Source organism: Aedes albopictus, chromosome 2 (genome assembly GCF_035046485.1).
Source record: "Aedes albopictus strain Foshan chromosome 2, AalbF5, whole genome shotgun sequence".
Classification (NCBI taxonomy): domain Eukaryota; kingdom Metazoa; phylum Arthropoda; class Insecta; order Diptera; family Culicidae; genus Aedes; species Aedes albopictus.
In genome coordinates, this window is record NC_085137.1 from 118,734,801 (window position 1) to 118,752,940 (window position 18,140).

Genomic DNA, 18,140 nt, shown 5'->3' on the forward strand with positions numbered 1-18,140 from the left:
AATCGTTACCTGCTGTGAGAAAAAACTCAATCCGTTCGACAACCATTGTTCGACAGAACAACAATGAACGAAAAATCGGCAATAATTGACTCCCTGAGGAAGATACCAAATGTAACCGAAACGTCGGACAAGATTAAATAGCTGAATTTGAAATTTGTCAAGACTGGAAAAGCCATTACAAAGTCAAATGAACTTCAGAAGGAATCCCTGCAGGAACTCCTATACTAATTTCTTGGACCGTTTGTTAAAATTCCTGAAAGAACTTCTAACGGAACTCTTGATGGATCTCCAGGAGGCATCTATGAATCCTCCTGAAAGAATCTCTGAAGGGACTTCTGAAAGAATACCCGAGCGAACTCCTGTTGAAATATCTCAGAGAACCTCTGAAGGAATTCCTAATGAACTCCTGAAGAGGTTACCGAAAGAACTTCTGGATCATTCTTTGCAAGGAACTTCTGTAGGAATATCTGAAGGAACTCCTGTGATTTCCTGAAGGTACCCTTGATGGAACTTTTGAAGTGATTTCTGAAGAACACAGAACACCAGGAGGAATCCGTTGTTTGAATTCTAGAGGAATTCCTGAGAGATCTCCTAGAGGAATCTCTGAAGAAACTCCTGGACTATTTCATGAAGGAACTCCTGAATGAATTCCTGAAGGAATTTCAGAAAAAAAACCCTGGAGAAACTCTCTAACTTATCTCTGAACGACCTCCTACGGGATTATGGGAACACCTGATGAATCTTGTGGATGAATCTCGGATGTATTTCTAGGAGGCATCCTTGAATCCTCCTGAAAAAAAAATCTGAAGGTACTTCTGTCGAGATCTTCCTGAGAGGTCTGAAAAAAAAAATGCATGTTGAAACTCCTAGAGGCATCCCTGAATCACTGAAGGACCTACTGGAGACATCTTTGAAGAAACTGCTGAAGAGATCTCTAAAAGAACTTCTGAAAAATTCTTCGATTGGAATTGTAGAGGAATCTTCGAAAGAAAATTAGTATTTTATCTCAACTTTATGTAAACAAAATTTGGTTCGTGCACTGATCACCGGCGTGAAAAATGAAAATCGGCGGCGTGAAAAATGAAAATCGGCGGCGTGACAAACATCGGCGTATGGCGCGCCGCCGATACCGCGGTCGGCGTCGGCGTGGGACAAAAAGTGTCGGCGGCGGCGGCGTGGCGCGGCGGCGCACAGGTCTAATACCGACTTGAGATTTATATGCTAACAAATTCTTGCCATATTTGACGAGTATCAGCGTAGACTTCTACCGCATGGCACTGATTGTTCCAAGAAATCATCGCATATTTTGTCCATGCTTCAGTGCACTTCAGCAACAATATTCTCTTTGTGCTCTCTATTCTCTCATCGTTTCTCTTTCGCCCTCGTTGTGCATACGCGTTTCGAATAATACTGTGTTTTACAATATGGTAGCATGTTATCACTCATTTGCAAAACTATCGACTGCTAATAAATATAACATTAGGTTGATTTTAAACCGATATTGCTTGATTGTGCAGTGTTCGTCAGATGTGTAAACCGACTATTGTTTTATTCGATCATTTGATATTATTTTCATCTGCAATGGTTTCGAATCAAGTAAAGAAGGTTCAGTTTTAAGAAATTAGCAGAGTATTTGAACTTTTTTCGTATCTTATAGATACGATGACATCATTGTATGAAAGACTTAATGTATCAAAGACAACTATTACTAGTTGAATGAGCTCGGAGCATTGATCATTGTGTTACTAACCCACAAGCTAGTGGACGCTAATTTGTCAAACTGATGCTGTTTCTTATGCATGGCTACAGTAACTTGCAGATCTAGGTACATACACGAGGAGGCTTTGCTGATCGGTCACGATGGGATAACGAGTGTTAATTTTCAAAGAACCGAGACGGTAGCGTTTGGCGCTGGCGGCATGGTTTCTGTTATTTAACTGATCATAATTAAGTGCCAGTCGCTTTTTGTGCTTGCAGTGTAGGATTTGGGACTTGAACTGATTGGATTTCTTTTACCTGTCGCGGGATTGTCGGTGCGTTTGAGTTTAGGGTCGTAAGCATTCCAAACCACATATTCGAGTGGATTTTGACTGATGACTTGTTGTGTAAAATGTGTTAAAAACGTGTTTGAATCAAACACGTACTTCAAAGGATGGTGTCATTAACTTTACTTTGTCACAGTACTCTGGTTATGCTCTAAATCAAAATTCCATCCGCGAACTTTGAAACTTTTAGGGAAAAGTATAGTTGTTTTCGATAATTTTGGAAATATTGCGACTTTTGAACTGTGTCCACAAACCATTTAGCAAAAAAAAAAACATCTCAAATAATCACAAGTAAATACCAAATTGCAATGACTCTTGTCTAAATAGCATCGCCTCTAGCCGAACCCTGGTGGGGGCCATCGCTGGTTGACCCTGAACTTCACACCAAACATCATCAGCTGTGTGTATGTTCCTATTTCAAACACCTCCAAAGAAGCAGCAGCATCTGAAGCTCCTCTTCGGAGTCCACTGCATGAGCGAGTTTGTTTTGGACATTTTTTGCTTCTCTATCACCACTGACTGACTGCGGGCTGTGGTGAAGCATCCACCTCCCCGAAGACAAGGGGAACGTAGTGTTGTTTGTTCCGTCGTAAATTTGTGGATATTTATTTAACCGGTCAACTCAGTGCAGTGGAGGCACCAGACTCCGGGTGCCTCTGCTGGTTAGACTGGGTCTTCCACATCAGTTTCATTGTCATCCACCTCCGGCGGCGGTCATCTCATCGTGATGAGGAGGGTAGGCTGCCGTGGTGAAGACTGTGCTGCGCGGAGAAGATGTACTTGCAATGTGATTTGAAGATCAGGTTGACGGCGGAATTATTGTAAATAGTCATCAAAATTAGCTGATGGGAGGGCGATGACGTGCACGGGATTTGTTAATGTAAGGGTTCTAAAAGTAAAGGGACACATAGGAATACGGAAAAGTGAGAGTGAAATGAGGATGAGAAAGTGAGAATGAGAAAGTGAGTTAGAAGCTCCAAAATCTGAGAAGAATATCAAGTGTGTGAAGGGTGAAACAAGAAAAGAGATTTAGTAGCCAAGGGCTGAAAATCTATATAATAAGGAAATGTTAATAATATTGTTATTACATCAATTCAAGCCACACTCGAGAGTTGATAAACAGTGAGTTGAAGCTTGGCCAACAATTAGTCTTGAATCAGTTAGTTTCACGTTTGTTAAAAGAGCAGCTATCATCAGTTGAGAGAGAATCGAGAATAATGTGAAATTCATTTGAAAATGTAGTTAATTAAAAGTTTTAAAGACATCTAAAATGAATCAAATGTATGCTGGAAGTTAGTTAGTGTTGGCATTAGTCCAGAATCAATTGAAAGCGTGTCGAAATTAAATTAAAATAATTCAGTAAATAGTTCTGAAATTAGAAAATAACAAAGTCAAAGGTTGGGCCCATGGTGCCCCAATCTGCCGATGCCAGTGAATCACCTATTCAAATGTCCAACTAAAGGGCGCCTCCGTAGACGCCAATTCCCAGCGATGCGTTGATTTTACGAGGCTTTAAACAAACACTTAGCCCGCCAGCTACCTACCGAAATGCCATGGTGAGCGGTCGAAGGGGCGTCCTCCTATCAAATGGATGGCAGCGTGGCCTTGCGGAAGGGCACGACAGTTATTTATTAGAGGGCTCACCGACCATCCAACCAACTGACCGACCGTCCCTCCACTAGATTTATGAGATTTTTGTTGTTCACTATGTGGTGACTTAATTAGTCCTTGGAATCTTACGGCCACGACGACGGTCGGTCGAATGCTACCCGCTGATTTTAATCCTGATTTATTTGAATAACCGTAGCGAATGGCGGCAAATTGGTCTGCAGCGATTGAAAGGGAATATCCATCGCGCGTTATTCGATTGGCTGTCTTTTTTTTTCGAGTCGTTCGTCATCAGAGTAAGAACTTGATATTTATCCAGCAGCACTACGCAGCCAAGAAGCGCCGTGTCAGAAACGACTGTTTCGCACGATAAATCATCACCAGAGTACGCGCGCAGCTCTTGAACACATGCTGACTCGTGCGGGCGCGCGTTTATTTCAAGGTTCGATCGTGAAGAGCTGGACCCACACACGGTGGGAAAATTCTATTATCTTCGGTCGCAGTTAATGAATTTCTGTCTCTTGTAAGCGACTAATTGTGTGGCATAATCACTCGGAGAAGCACTCAAGAATTTCTATGATTAGTTGGAGTTGTTGTTATTTAGGTGTGTTGTTTGAAGATTCTAACGACCTGTTTGTTTTGTTGTTTTTCCACAGATGAACCTCCGAACGGGGGCCTTTGTAGGCCTGCTTTGTATAGGGCTGGTATCGGCCCAATTGAACTACCAGCCGGAGTTCCTCTCGGCTGGTCAGGGTTTCCGATCTGCCTCGCAGTACCGAAGTAAATCAATTTCCAAACGTCAAGCTCCGGGTGGTGATGGGGATATAATACCGCATGATCAAAAGAAACAGACTACCTTCTGGTGGGTTGCGCCAGACTCTCCTTTCAAGGCTACTAAAATCGGTGGCGGTGTGCAAACTCCTCCGGGAGCTGGAGAGGATGGGGCCGCTGGAGGAGCTGCCGCAGGTGCTGCCGGAGCAGCTGGTGCTGCTGGTGCAGCTGGTGCTGCCGGCCAGGCTGGAGGAGTAGCAGGCCAAGCTGGAGCATTCGGTGCCACTAGAACTTCACAGTCCAGTTTTCAGGCCACTGCATCAAGGTCATTTGGAGCAGCTGCTGGACAAGCCGGTGCCCAAGGTCCACCTGGTCAACCAGGCCAGTTTGGTGCTGGTGGCACTGCTACGTCGGTTCAGGCTACCGCATCTAGGACAGTCGGTACCCAAACCGGAGTAGCAGCGGGTCAAGGTCAAGCAGTTGGCGGTATCGGAGGTTTCGGTACCACCATCTCCAGGACTTCGACGGCCACCACCAGAACTTCGGGTATTCAAGGCCAAGCAGGAGCATTCGGTCAACAACCCAATGCACCAGGTACCGTAGCTGGCACGAGTACTGTGGCTGGTGCTACTCGCACCAATACGTTCACAGCTACCAACCAGGTCAACACGCAAGGAGTTATCCCCGGCCAACCACCAGCTCAACCAGGTCAACCAGGACAACCATCAGTCACCGGTGGAGTCCGAACAACCAGCACATTCCGCAAAACAACCGCCACAACGACCACTGGAGTTGCTCCCATTCCCGCTCCTGCGCCACCGCCACCAGTTTATACTAATACAGCTACTATCTCTAGAAACACTAATACAGCTACTACTATAACCAATACGCAACAACAGCAGCCTCCGCCGCCTGGTACTTTCCAAACTAATACTAACACCGCTACAACCTTCGGGGCTACTGCCAGGACCGATGTAACCGGTACAAGAACCGATCAAGGGCCGCCTCCTATCTCGCCAAGTAATTCTAGCTTCCTCTACTCCAAAACAGCGCTTTCCAACCTGTCGCTGGATGTCTGAAAAAATCTTTCAACCATCCAACGCCAGCCTGGGACAATCGCTGAACTAGAGCTCGCTTATCTAACTATATTCGTTCTACTCGTTATCCGCCATTGCCCACTCCCCTAATCCCCCTTTTTCACTCTCAAAAACCCACCCCCCAAAAGCCTCAGGCATTGGAGGTTCCAGCGTCACGCGTTCACAGGAAAACACCGGCGCCGGCATTAGCACACACACCATCACCAGCGGCGTCAATCTGCAGCCGTTCTTCAAGAAGACCACCGTCACTTCGCACGGCTATGACTACCCCGTCCCGACCACGGTGCCGTGCTACGAACCGAACAAGGTTTGCACACCGAACGAGTACTGCGTCAACGGACAGGTCCAGGAAAGCCAACTGAATCTGTTCAACACCAACAACCAGGTAAGTGCTACATGCTACAACTCCAATCGGATAGATGACTTTCAGTTGACGACCGAGCTCGACTGTGGGACAATTATTGATTAATGTGCGTCCTCCCTGACGATGATGATTGAGAAAAGTATCGTCGCAGTGAGGATGGATTATGATGACTGACGAAGAGGCGAAGGGTTGACATTCTGATATGAAGCAAAAGGTCTTCGGGACTCCGTTGGAATGTGGTTCCTCTATCGTGCAACAAAAAAGGAAACTCATTTGGTTTGAGCTTTTTTGCTTTGGTTCGGGGTGACGATTTACGATGAACAAGCGTTATTCGCGATGAAAAGGTATTCACGATAATTGAATGAACTAATAAGCACTATTCTTGAATAGGATAAAATCACATACATGCCTTAAAATAGTGAGGATCTTTTCATATCTAAGCCGATTTTATACAATTTGAAAACTTGAATAAAAGTTTCTTGATCCTATAGCTATTATACACTTTCAAAAATCTCTGAACAAACTTGCTTACTCTACTGGAAATTTATATTTTTTATATATAAATCAAAATTCATCGAAACAGGCGTATGATTCATCACAACAAAATAAGTTTGCAAAATAATTGTTCGAAACGTTTATTCTGAAATCCATTCAATCTTAACAAAGCTTCGTATTGTACGGATAATGTTGATAATAGATGCTGTCTTTTTATTCATTGACTATCTATTTAATATTAACTTATAAAAAAATTCATACGAACACAGCTGGTACTAGGTACTAACTAGGTACTTTAAAGTACTGAAGTAAGCACAATGTAATTTACAAGGAGATAGTTATCCAAAACATACCAGATAAAAGCCCAATTTGAAAATGAGGTAAACACATACAGATACGTTATGAAGATATACTGGAACTTCATTTTATGAGGTGTTCAAATAAAAAAGGACTTGGGGTCAGAGGAATCATATGTGACCCTGGCGATGAAACCGAGCATAACATACAAATTTGATGCCAGCGAGGTTGCGCCAGCAGCGGCAAAACAATTCGGTTCCAAGAGGAGGTCAGTGAGCCCAACTTAGTTTCACCAGTTCATGTTTTGCTACTAGGGATTTGAGATGGCGTCCAAGGAGACATCCTAAAACGCCTATGAAACCTCCTGAAATACCCAGAAACCTCTTCTGACCACCGAGACCCCCTCCTACCCCTTAAGTCCATAAAAACTACCTGAACATATCGGTAATCTTCTGAAAAACTTAAAATCGTTCCTAAAACTCTCTTGAAACCTCTGAAGCTTCCGTGGAAGCTCCCTGTAATTCCCTGAAACTCCCTTGAAACACCAACAGATAGCCTTTGAAACTTTCTGAATCAATTTAAAACCTCCTGAATCCTCCCAAAACGACAGATACATTTCTTACATCGCCTAGAAATGGCTCCAAAACGCAACAAAACTCCCTAAAACGTCCCTACAATCTCACTTAATCCTGCTAAAAGGAACCCCCTAAAGTCAGCTGAAACTTCCCTGAAAAACCTTGGAAACCCCACCAGAAACATTTTCAAGCTACCTTAACCCCCAGAACCCTCTGAAACGCTTTTGAAAACTTTTAACAATCTCCTTAAACGCCCCTGAAATCCCTTAAACTAATGCTACTGAATTACCATCATTTGTGTTGCAGAGGTGTTTCAAAGTGTTTCAAGAAGTTTCAGAGAGATTTTGTGGGGCTTCAGAAATTCTTAGGTGAGTTTCACCGAGGTTTAATGGGAGTTTCAGAGGCGTTTCAAAGTGTTTCAAGGTGCTTCAATGCATTTCAGGGCGTTTCACGGCCTTTCAGGAGGTTTGAGGAGGTGTAAGGGTGCCTTCAGAGGGTCGCTGGTGAATTCGATGGAGGCTTCATAGGAGTTTTAGAGGCGTTTCAAAGCGTTTCAAGGTGTTTCAGGGCGTTTTTATGCGTTTAAGGGTGTTCTAGGAGGTTTAAGGGGAAGGGGGGGCTTAAGGGGAGCTTTAGGGGACTTCAGAGGCGTGCAGGTGAATTTCGCCGAGATTTAATGGAGGTTTCAGACGCGTTTCAAAGCGTTTAAATGCGTTTCAGGGCAGTTTAGGGCATTTCAGAAGGAATTTGAGAGGGCTCAAAAGGCTCGCGGGTGTTTTCACGGAGGTTTCCTGAGGGTTTCATAGGCGTTTTAAAGCATTTAAATGCGCTTCAGAAGGTTTTACAGGGGTTTTTGGGGTCTTCAGAGAATCTCAGGTAAATTTAACGGAGATTTACAGAGATTTCAGAGGCGTTTCAAAGCGTTTCAAGGCGTTTCAAGGCGTTTCAAAGCGTTTCACGGCGTTTCAGGGCGGTTCATGGGGTTTCACAGGGGTTTAGGGGGCTTCAGAGGCTCTGAGGTGAATTTCACGGAGGTTTTAAAGGAGCTTCAAATACGTTTCAAAGCATTTCAAGGCGTTTCAGGGCGTTGTGTTTCAGGGCGTCCCAGGAGGTTTAAGGAGAGATAAGGGGGCTTCAGAGGCTTGCAGGTTAATTTCTCGTAGATTTCATAGAGGTTTCAGAGGCGTTTCAAAGCGTTTCAAGGCGTTTCAGGGCGTTTCAGGACATTGCAGGAGGTTTCACAGGGATTTTAGGGGGTTTTAGAGACTGTCAGGAGAATTTCACGAAAGAACCCTTAAAGATTCTTCGAACTCAAAACTTGATTGATCATAGTTACCTGAGGTTGTGTGAGAGTGAACCTTAGTCGTAAATCTCTTAGAGACAACCAAATACGTTGGTAGATCCAATGACCTATACTTAAGGAAGTCCTTGGAGATCCTCAAGCTGACAATGAACTCACCACTTGATAGCACATAGCTACATGAGGCTGTGTAAGCATAAATTTCATTCATAACGCTCAAAAAGATCACTGATTATACTTGTAGATCAGATGGCCTTAACTCCAGGGAGTTCTCGGATATTCCAATTCAATCATAGAACCTACCACTTGATAAAACATAGATGCCTGGAGCTTTGTAAACCTAATTCTTAATGCTCTTAGAAACAACTAGTAGCCCTCGTAGATTTGATGACCTATACTGAAGGGAGTTCTTGCAGAACCTTAAAGAATTATTGGTAGATCCGATGACCTATACGCAAGGAAGTTCTTGAGGATCTCCAAACTGACATGACTTGAGAACACATAGCAACGTGATGCTGTGTAAGTCTAAATTCCATTAATAATGCTCCAATAGATCATTGACTACGCTTATAGATCAGATGGCCTAAACTCCAGGGAGATCTCGGATACTCTTAAACTTTTAACCCTTGAACTCTCCGTTAACGTCCCTTTACTCTTAATTCTGTGTTGTTTTTTTTTGTAAACCAACTTTATCTGTTATCATGAGTAGTCCAACTGCTCTGAGCACAATCAAATACTATTTAGGGAACATTACCTGAATGGAGGAACCTAAATAGATTTTACCTAAATTAATCCATCCTAAATGGAGGTTTCAGTGTATGTTGAATTTCACAGCCTTTAAGTGAGAACAACTCTCCCAAATAACACACAGGCAGCGAAAGTTTTAGTAGTATAGAATCCAAGTAATTCTTTCAAGTCAAATAGATTAAAAGAGGTTATTAGAACCATTATAAAACCAAAATAAAAGGCAAAAGGTTTTATGATCGTTTCCAAAACCTCTACAAAACTAATTGGTCATCAAAATGTAATTTGGGAAGTCACTTACTTCTAGCATTACTTCTAGTCACAGCTCAAGTAACATTTTTAGTCAAATAGACTAGAAGTGGTTCTTAGAACCACCATAACACCAAAATTTAAGGTATAAGGTTTCATGACGTTCCTCAAAACCTCCACTAGACTAATTGGCCATCAAAATGTTACTTGGGAGAAGCTTCGCTGCAACTAAAACTTGCGCTGCCGTGACTCTTACGTGGCATGTGTGTTGCTTGGGTTGCTACTTCCTAGAGAACCCCTAGTTCCCCCCTTTTCCTTTTCCTACCTCAGGTTTATCTCAGACACTAACAGTACCAGAGTTCTAAACAATTCTTCCTGAAAATATTTTCATCGTTATGAGTTCCTAGGTTGCTTCTGCCTCGTCGCGAGAGAGTGAACGAACATCAATTAGTGATGTAACTAATCAAGCGAGGAAGAGGGGAACGAAAAAAAAACAAACGTTGATGATTTCGGGTAGAGGAGTGCTCTCTAAAATAAAAACTCTCATTTTTGAGTAGCGCCCATGCCGCACAGGGACTGTGTTGGAAACACACATTTTTTTTAAATTGCTCGTACGCTCACATTTTTGCAAAATATCAATATTTTTCGGTATTTGAAGGTGGTTTATAAACCCAGTGAGGTTGCCATGTCGAAATTATTGCAAAATACATGCTCATGTGAGCGTACGAGCAATTTAAAAAAAATGTGTGTTTCCAACACAGTCATGTGCGGCATGGATGTTTACTAAAAATGTGCAGGCCGAACACATTTTTGAGCGGAGCCGTTTTTGCGTGTGTGTTTTGAGCCTAGCGAGTCTTTAGTTGTATGGTAGCGAAACTTGCAAGTGCTTTTTGGAGTGGACGTGAGAAACACAACAAGCAACTGTTGGACGAACTCCTTGCAGCGCGACAAGCTCGCGCTGTTGAGGATTTGCGTTGTGATTACTGAGTTTTACTTTCTCTCCTTAGAAAATCACCGGAATCACCTCCTCATTTTCTCGCGAGGGAGATTCTTTTTTTATCTGTATTAACGAGATGTTTAACCCTAAGCTAGTTCATCTCGGGACCCACGCTGTACTTCCCTTCCGAAGGATTTTACGTGTTTGTTGGAAGTGGGACTCAATCCCAGGCCCTCGGCGTGATAGACACGTGCTTTAACCATACCACCAGGTCCGCTCTGTCAAGCCTGCCTTCAAGAACGTCTGCACAATATCTACTTGAGTTTCTTCACAACTTCGTTAAGAAACTCTTTCAGAAGTTCTTTCAGCAATTTTGTCATAAATTCTGGCAGCAGTTCTTTGGTATTTTCTTCACAATTTGATTCAGCAAATTCAGTTGCTGTTAAGTTCAGTTAAGTTCAAAGCAATACCTGTAGGAGTGCCTCTGGCAATGCTTAAAGCACTGCGATAGGAAATTACTAGATTTTTTCGGTCTGTTTTTCACTGGTTTGCAAGTGATAATTGTTACAAGAACTCTTAAGGTAACCCTTGCGATAAACTTTTCAGGCTTTTCATGCGCAATGCTCGAGGAAATCCTATTAAAATTTCTTCAGGAACTGCCTCGGGAATTCGTTTATAAATTCTATCTAAAACTCTGTCAGTAATTGTCATGTCGAAGCCTTTAGGAATTTCATTGCTGATTTTGGGTATTGGAATATAGTTGGCAATTCTTTGAGAAATTGCATTGGCACTTTTCATAAACCACGTAGAATTAGATGGGAGGGGGTGGTGTCTGGCCAAAGTCTACGCTCCATACAAATTTAATTTTGTTTTGTATGAACGAAAGTTTACGAGGGGGAGGGGGTGTCTGAGATGGCTAAAATTTGGTCTTCGTGGTTCATGAGTAGCCTTTTTGAACATTCGTTCGGCAATTCTTTTGAAATAGTCAATTATTTAGGAAATTCATTCTACAAATCATGGTGGAAATTTCTTCAGATTTCAGTAATAGCCATATTGAATTTTGGACTTGATTTTGGATGTTCGAGGATTCAACTGTTTTGGGGATAATTATTGGTGGGAGTTTGGCTTTGCAGTCAACAGATCTCTAGAATGACCGTTTAGGATTCGTTCCCACGTTTCGGCCATTGTTAGTGTCTTCTTCAAAATGAAAAACCTGAACGGTGAACGATATTCATATTTTTTCCCCTGAAGAAACATGAACAATTGCCGATTCGTGGGGACGAATTCTTATCGGTTGAAATAGAGATCTGTTGACTGCAAAGCCGAACTCCCACCAATCGTTTTCAGTAATAGCTTCTAAATTTGTTTTTGGTAATTTTTTTGGCACTCCTTCAGCAATTTTCTTGGGGATTCTGTCGCAAAATAATCAAGCAATGTTAGTAAGTTTATATTCAGAAATTCCTTTATGGTCGCTTTATTCTCTTGAGAAGATTTATTTGTGGCAATTCTTCCAGAATTTTGCTACGCGATCTTTGGCGCTGTCCATAAGCTACGTAGACTTTCTTTCGGCCATCTCAGACCCCCCCTCCCCCCTCGTAGACTTTTGTTCATACAAAATTTTCGAAATTTGTATGGAGCGTAGACTTTGGTCAGAACCCCCCCTTCCCCCCTAAGAGTCTACGTAGTTTATGGACAGGCCCTTTAGAGAAACTACTGTATTCTACGGGTCTTCGATATATTTTTTTTTCTTCGCAATTTTCTCCAAATTAACGCTATTTTATTCTGAGATAACTTAAGAAATATCTTCATAAAACTCTTCGACAACTTCTTATTTCTTCATTTGGCAATTTCTTCAGGTATTTCAATGCGTATTTTGTTTTTTAAAAACATTTAGAATGTTTTATCGATTTTTTCAAGAATGTTTTTGGAGAGAGATTGATACGAATTTCATTTTGACTTTTTGACTCCTGTACTTTGGGGAATTTTACTATTAACACGCAGAAAAATGGCGCTTGTTTAAAACAATAAAACGCATGGTTGATTTTCAAATTGAGAATTTACTTATTACAAAGTTATATTTAATTGTTTTCATTGAGAGTTTATCGATAAATACAATCGATTACCATCATTTCATATAATGTCAAATATTTCAATTGTTTCAACAAAATAAAAACCATAAACATGGTCCGAAAGCACTCACACATCTATAAAATACTTACCCCAATATCGCCACAACGAAGAAGGTGCAGCAAATCCATCACGCCAACTTCCAAGTGCAGCTTTGGCCGTGATGAATAACGCGAAGGTACTCACGACAGCATCCACAGAAAGTTGATCTGTTTCGCCTTTTTTGTCTTTTTTTAGTCGTTCTCCTCCCCATCCGCTTACCGAGAGTCTTAAAATAGATTTCCGAGCTGCCGCAGTTGCTGCCGTCACCAACACAATCACATTCCGGGTTTGTTAGTGGCAAAAGTACAGTCGTTTGAATCAATCCATTATTTCATGTTGAAAATACCATATCTCTGTTTGTTTTAACAAACTGTAAAAATTTCGACGAATGAAAATATTTGTATTATCAAACACTAGAACAGTTCAGTTTAAACTAGAAATCAGTTTGTCGCTATAGTAAACTAAAAACCGGTTGATTTGAACTAGAATTTAATTATGTTTATAATTTATTTTTCTGCGTGAACCAGATATTAATTTCACAAGAAACCAAACCATGACCTCCATAAACAATTTTGTCAAGCACTTAGTCAAGAACATGTGAGAATGGAAATCATTTTGAATCATTTAAAAATCTTAATATTTTATTCTTAGAAAGTTTTCATCATGTGCACCGCATGACAATTTATTACCAAAAAAAGCGCACCGAGAGCTAAAAGGTCTCAACACCCCTGTTTTGGACAGAGAGTCCGCTTTCTCATTGCCTAGAATCGAGCAGTGTGAAGGGTCCCAAGCTATGGTGATGGTGTATTCAGGAGGTACGCTGAGTGCTTTACCAGTTCCATTAACGGAACAGCCTCCAGAGAGCTTAGACTGCCTACTAAGGAATAAGTAGACTGGTAAGATGAAACAGGCTCTGGTATTCCGGTGATCTCATCCTTCATAGGGAGTTTAAAATTCCTAGATGATTTATCGAAGTGTGAGAAATTGTCACGATTGGTGTTAACCGAACATGTGCTTACCTCCAGTGTCACGTACCAGTAGTACACACTCATAAAACAAATTTGAAGGTTCTGTTCGAGAAGCTTTCCAAAGTTTTCTGTGACCCATGGATTTAAAACATCGTTCTGGATGAGGAGCCAGAAAGACAGCTCAGTAAAGCGGTCTGTCAAAGGTTGTACACCAACAGCTACTTCAACCTAACACGATCCGAAGCAAACGTTAACAAAATCTACCGTATGCTTAACCAGTGTTCCGGTATTGGTTCGCATACAGTTGATAGGCGTTTAGCATTCATTTATGTATCAGATTGATAATGTGCCTAGGTGGATTTGGAGCCGTACCAGGAGCCGAGATATTGAGAACACATGCTATAAGATTGTCTTACTAAACCATCGGAAGAAGTCGAAACTTAGCCTGTTTGTGTTTTTTAAAAAAGACAACCATCTCAGTTTTCTCCGGGGTGAATTCGGAATCCAACTTGAGAGCCCAAGCAGACAAATTGTTCAAAGTATCCTGTACTGGTCCTTGCAGATCGACTGCTGTTGATCCCGTTACAGAAACAACACAGTCATCCGCAAGCTGTCTTATCGTGCAGTTTTCCATGAGACAACCACCTATGTCTTTGACATACCTAGTAGTGGTAGAGCAGGGGGCTTAAACATAAAACCTGGGAGAGACCCATGTAACTAATTCGTGAAACGGTCAAGTCGCCATGAGCAAAACCCATCTGCTTCTCAAAAAGCAAATTATACAAAAACTTGAACTAAAACGTAAGATTTTCGACTGAAAGTTCTATGTTTTGCAGGTTTTGGCTTTCTCAGTCTAGGGAAACCAAACGATTTAATGGGGCAATGCCTTGGGCGATGCCAATTTGATCGTTTGGATTCCCTTGACTGAGAAGGCCAAAACCTCCAAAACTTGAACTAAAACTATGTATACAAAAACTTAATTTTTGAAGGAAACCATGAAAGACAACCGGTAATTTCTTTACCTCTTTGGAAACCAAACAGTGTATTTGACAACAACTCTGCTCGATGCAACCCATCATACGCGGGTTTCCCGGGTTTTTGAATAGCTATCACCCTTACTTGTCTCCAATCATTTGGAAGAATATTACCATGCTGAAACTGTTTTCATGAAACGCCACTTAGTGACGTCAGGAAAGGTTTTTTAAGGAATTGAACTTAATTCGATCCATTCTTGGAGCAGAATTGTTACGTGAAAGGAGAGCAAGTGAGAATTCCGCCATCGAAAATGACCTATCCATGTCGTCCCAATTTCCGGAAACATCACGAATTATTCACTCCCTGACCGTGCACGGGTACGGAACTTGAACAATCCTTTTTATGTCTGCAAACTTATGAATCCAACGAGGAGAGCTTTTTCTATACTCGTTAACTGACGGCGCGTTACGCATTCTTCTACCGACTTCATCCAAAGAACTTTTGATGCTTGATTTTGAAATATTTGAGGACGCGTGCCACTCCTCAATTTGGTATGCTCCTCTCCAAAACACTTGTCTCTAAACAATTTGCCACTGAATGTAGCGCTCACCAAACCAACGATCACATTCCAATCCTCGACGTACGTCCTCCGGCAATCAACATTCGCAATGTTGATGGTCCAGCGATAAAATTAAGATAGCCCACCACCCGCCGGGCGGCCGGCGGGTGAACAGGGAGGAAAGCTTCATAAATTGTCAATATCACTGCAATGTCTCGCCGTGGCCCGGTGAACTCTCCATATCTTGTGGTCTTTAACAGCGAACACCGCCATCGCCACCGCCACCGTAGCACTTGTCACTTCACACCATTCAATCGACATTGCCAAACGACGACGACGACGCGACGCGACGGTTGCCCGAAGGCATTTCCAAACAGACAAACAGGTTGCAGGCCAGCCAAAATTGGTCATCTATGGGTGATCGAGAGCTGTAGTATGACTGTTCGCCTACGGCGAAGGTTTGGTCGTAAAGATTTGCGAAAAGTTGCCGATTTTTTCAGCTCTCGCTCCTCGGTTTGAGCTGGACTGAACAGATGAGGCCGAGCAACAGACAAGTTCAATTTTATTGGTTTTCAAGTGATGGCGGGGTATTGCGTTCGTGGAATTCAAAGAATTAACAACGAGGTGTATCCTCACAAAGTTAACACTTTCAGTATTTTATTGAGAATCTTATCAACTCTTCAGCCAATATATCGATGACTACGTCAAGCATCGGTACGGCAGATCATTTATCTTAGTTAATTTTGGGCGCATTACAATTAGAATATGTATAAATTCTAATATTGAAACTTGTCCATCGATTCAAATGTGATGAATTTGGGATCTAGGCTTGTGTTCCGATGCAAAAACGTGTACTAGAAGTAATCGAAAGGATGACCTTATTGATTAGACATATTGATTGCTATGAAGTCAAAGATCCAGCCTTCAATACCCTTCGAAAAGCAACTGTCCTTCCTCAATCCATAGGTCAAACATTTCACGTTTCTACCACCTTGTTCCGACTATCACATTTCATCTGCTGGAACTGACTTGGTACCAAACCGATCGACATCTCCATATATTAACCTATAACGAGCGAGCGACAGGGTTTTCGGTAGCCCCCGTAGATCTTGGATCTCCCACGGCGCAGAACATCTTCTTCATGTACACATTGTACGGTGTAGGTAGCCCCAATCGTGCCGTTTCGGACCTCGTACGCTGCAAGAATCGCAAGCATGCACATGTACCTATCTTCTTACATGTTGATGCACCGCACCACATACCTCCAGCAGAACGCCACACACTCACTCGGTGGCCGCGGCCGGAGACCGCCGCAACAGAGAGGTGGGCGCCTGATGGCTAATTTGCGCGCAAAGAACACCCGCGCGACCGCTCGGGCGCGATAAGAAGCGGGTCATCATCTTGGCGTTGCGGCGGCGGTAGCGCGGCAGCAAAAAGGTTAAACACGGTTTGCCATTTGCACAGTCGCGTTTAAATCATTTGTTAAGTGAATATATTTTTTTCGCTACAAGAATGAACCACGAGAAGCGCTGCTGGGGCCAGCTAGATGTGTACAATAGGGTGGCCAAGAAGTTACTAAGAATTGAAAAAAAAAACAAGCACACTTAAGTGATGCCTAAACTGTAACTAAAAAAAATGTTCCTGGATCGACAAGGAATCAAACCCGTCTTCCTCAGTATGGTCATGCTGATTACCCACATCGGCTATATGGGCCCCATTGTCTTTTTAACGTAGGAGTATTGGGAGATTGACTTCTAAGCCAAAAGAGAGGTAAAGTTGTGAAAGACGGACCCGGTTAGGGTTGTGCTTTGAACCCAGTTTGACTTTTTATTCCACAGAATAGTTACTTGTTCTGTGGCTTAGATGGTTAATGCGCCGGACTAACGATACGGAGTCGTGGGTTCAAACGTCTCCAAAACAAGTGTTTTTTTTAATCACGAAATATTAATTTAAACACACACTGTGCTGAAAACTAAGTTTTTTCGTCTATTTCAAACATACCAGCCGACTGGTATAGCCGAAAAAGAGCAATACAAATCTCGATCATTCTAAGGTGCCGAATAGAAAAATCGTGGTTTTACCACCTCCCCTGGATAAGCGTGGACATTTCACTGTCCCCTACCCCTCTCACATAATGTCCACGTTGACTTAAAAAAAAGTATTGCGATTTTTTTATTTAAAAAATGGGATTTATAATTTTTTTAAGTATCTTTTTTAGAGAATAATGCATTAAATTTTATATACTCTTTAATTTTATATATTACGAATATTTTCGTATTACAAGTTATCTACATAGGTTACTATGGCTTTCTCAATATTTTTCAATTTTTTATGGCTTTTATGCTAAGATATTATGAAATCTATCAAAGATTGTATTTTTTTAGATCATTGTAGAAAACATTTTTCACTGCAACATTTTGAAAGTACATAGTGCAGTTTCAAAACATGTAGTAATATGATTTTGTCTTTCACGTGCTATAAATATTATTTTAGCAGAAATTACTTGCAAAGTTTCTTGATCTGAACGTATCTACAAATAGGGTGACAAAGGGAATTATCGGCAGGTTTGTTCTCTTCGTCATGGGGGGTTTTGTGGGAAAAAATACCTGAAATTTGGGCATACATATAACTTAGCTTGGTTGGGAAGGATTTGAGGCCAACTTTGAGATCAAAAGGTTTCAAAAACCCCCCATGACGAAGAGAACCAAACTGCCGAAAATACGTAAGTTCCCATATGTGTTTTGAAACTAAAAAGTAGTTTCGAAAATGGATATAGAACTTATGAAAATCCACACAGAGTTTTAACAACAATTCTGATAGAAACTCCATCACTGTTACGATTTAAGTTTCTTTTTCAAAATTCAGGATTTTGTTAATTTTTCTAGACAGTTGAAAACTGATTTATCAAAAAAAAAAAAGAAAATGCAATGTTAATTTCAAAATTGGTATGCAATGCTATGATTTTATCTTTAAAGTAGCCGTCCCCA

The 18,140-nt window shown here is 41.7% G+C and overlaps 1 protein-coding gene across 3 annotated transcripts in view; it reads left to right on the forward strand.

Annotated features, from left to right (window-relative positions):
* Positions 1 to 18,140, forward strand: part of LOC109419958 (inactive serine protease scarface) — a 205,549-nt gene that overhangs the window by 34,695 nt on the left and 152,714 nt on the right. For 2 of the 3 annotated variants that reach the window (XM_029853097.2, XM_029853098.2), the window contains exons 2-3: positions 4,310 to 5,444; positions 5,650 to 5,906. In XM_029853097.2, coding sequence (XP_029708957.2) covers positions 4,310 to 5,444; positions 5,650 to 5,906 — 1,392 coding nt within the window. The remainder of the gene's footprint in view (positions 1 to 4,309; positions 5,445 to 5,649; positions 5,907 to 18,140) is intronic. The other variant, XM_029853099.2, reaches the window with a different exon arrangement.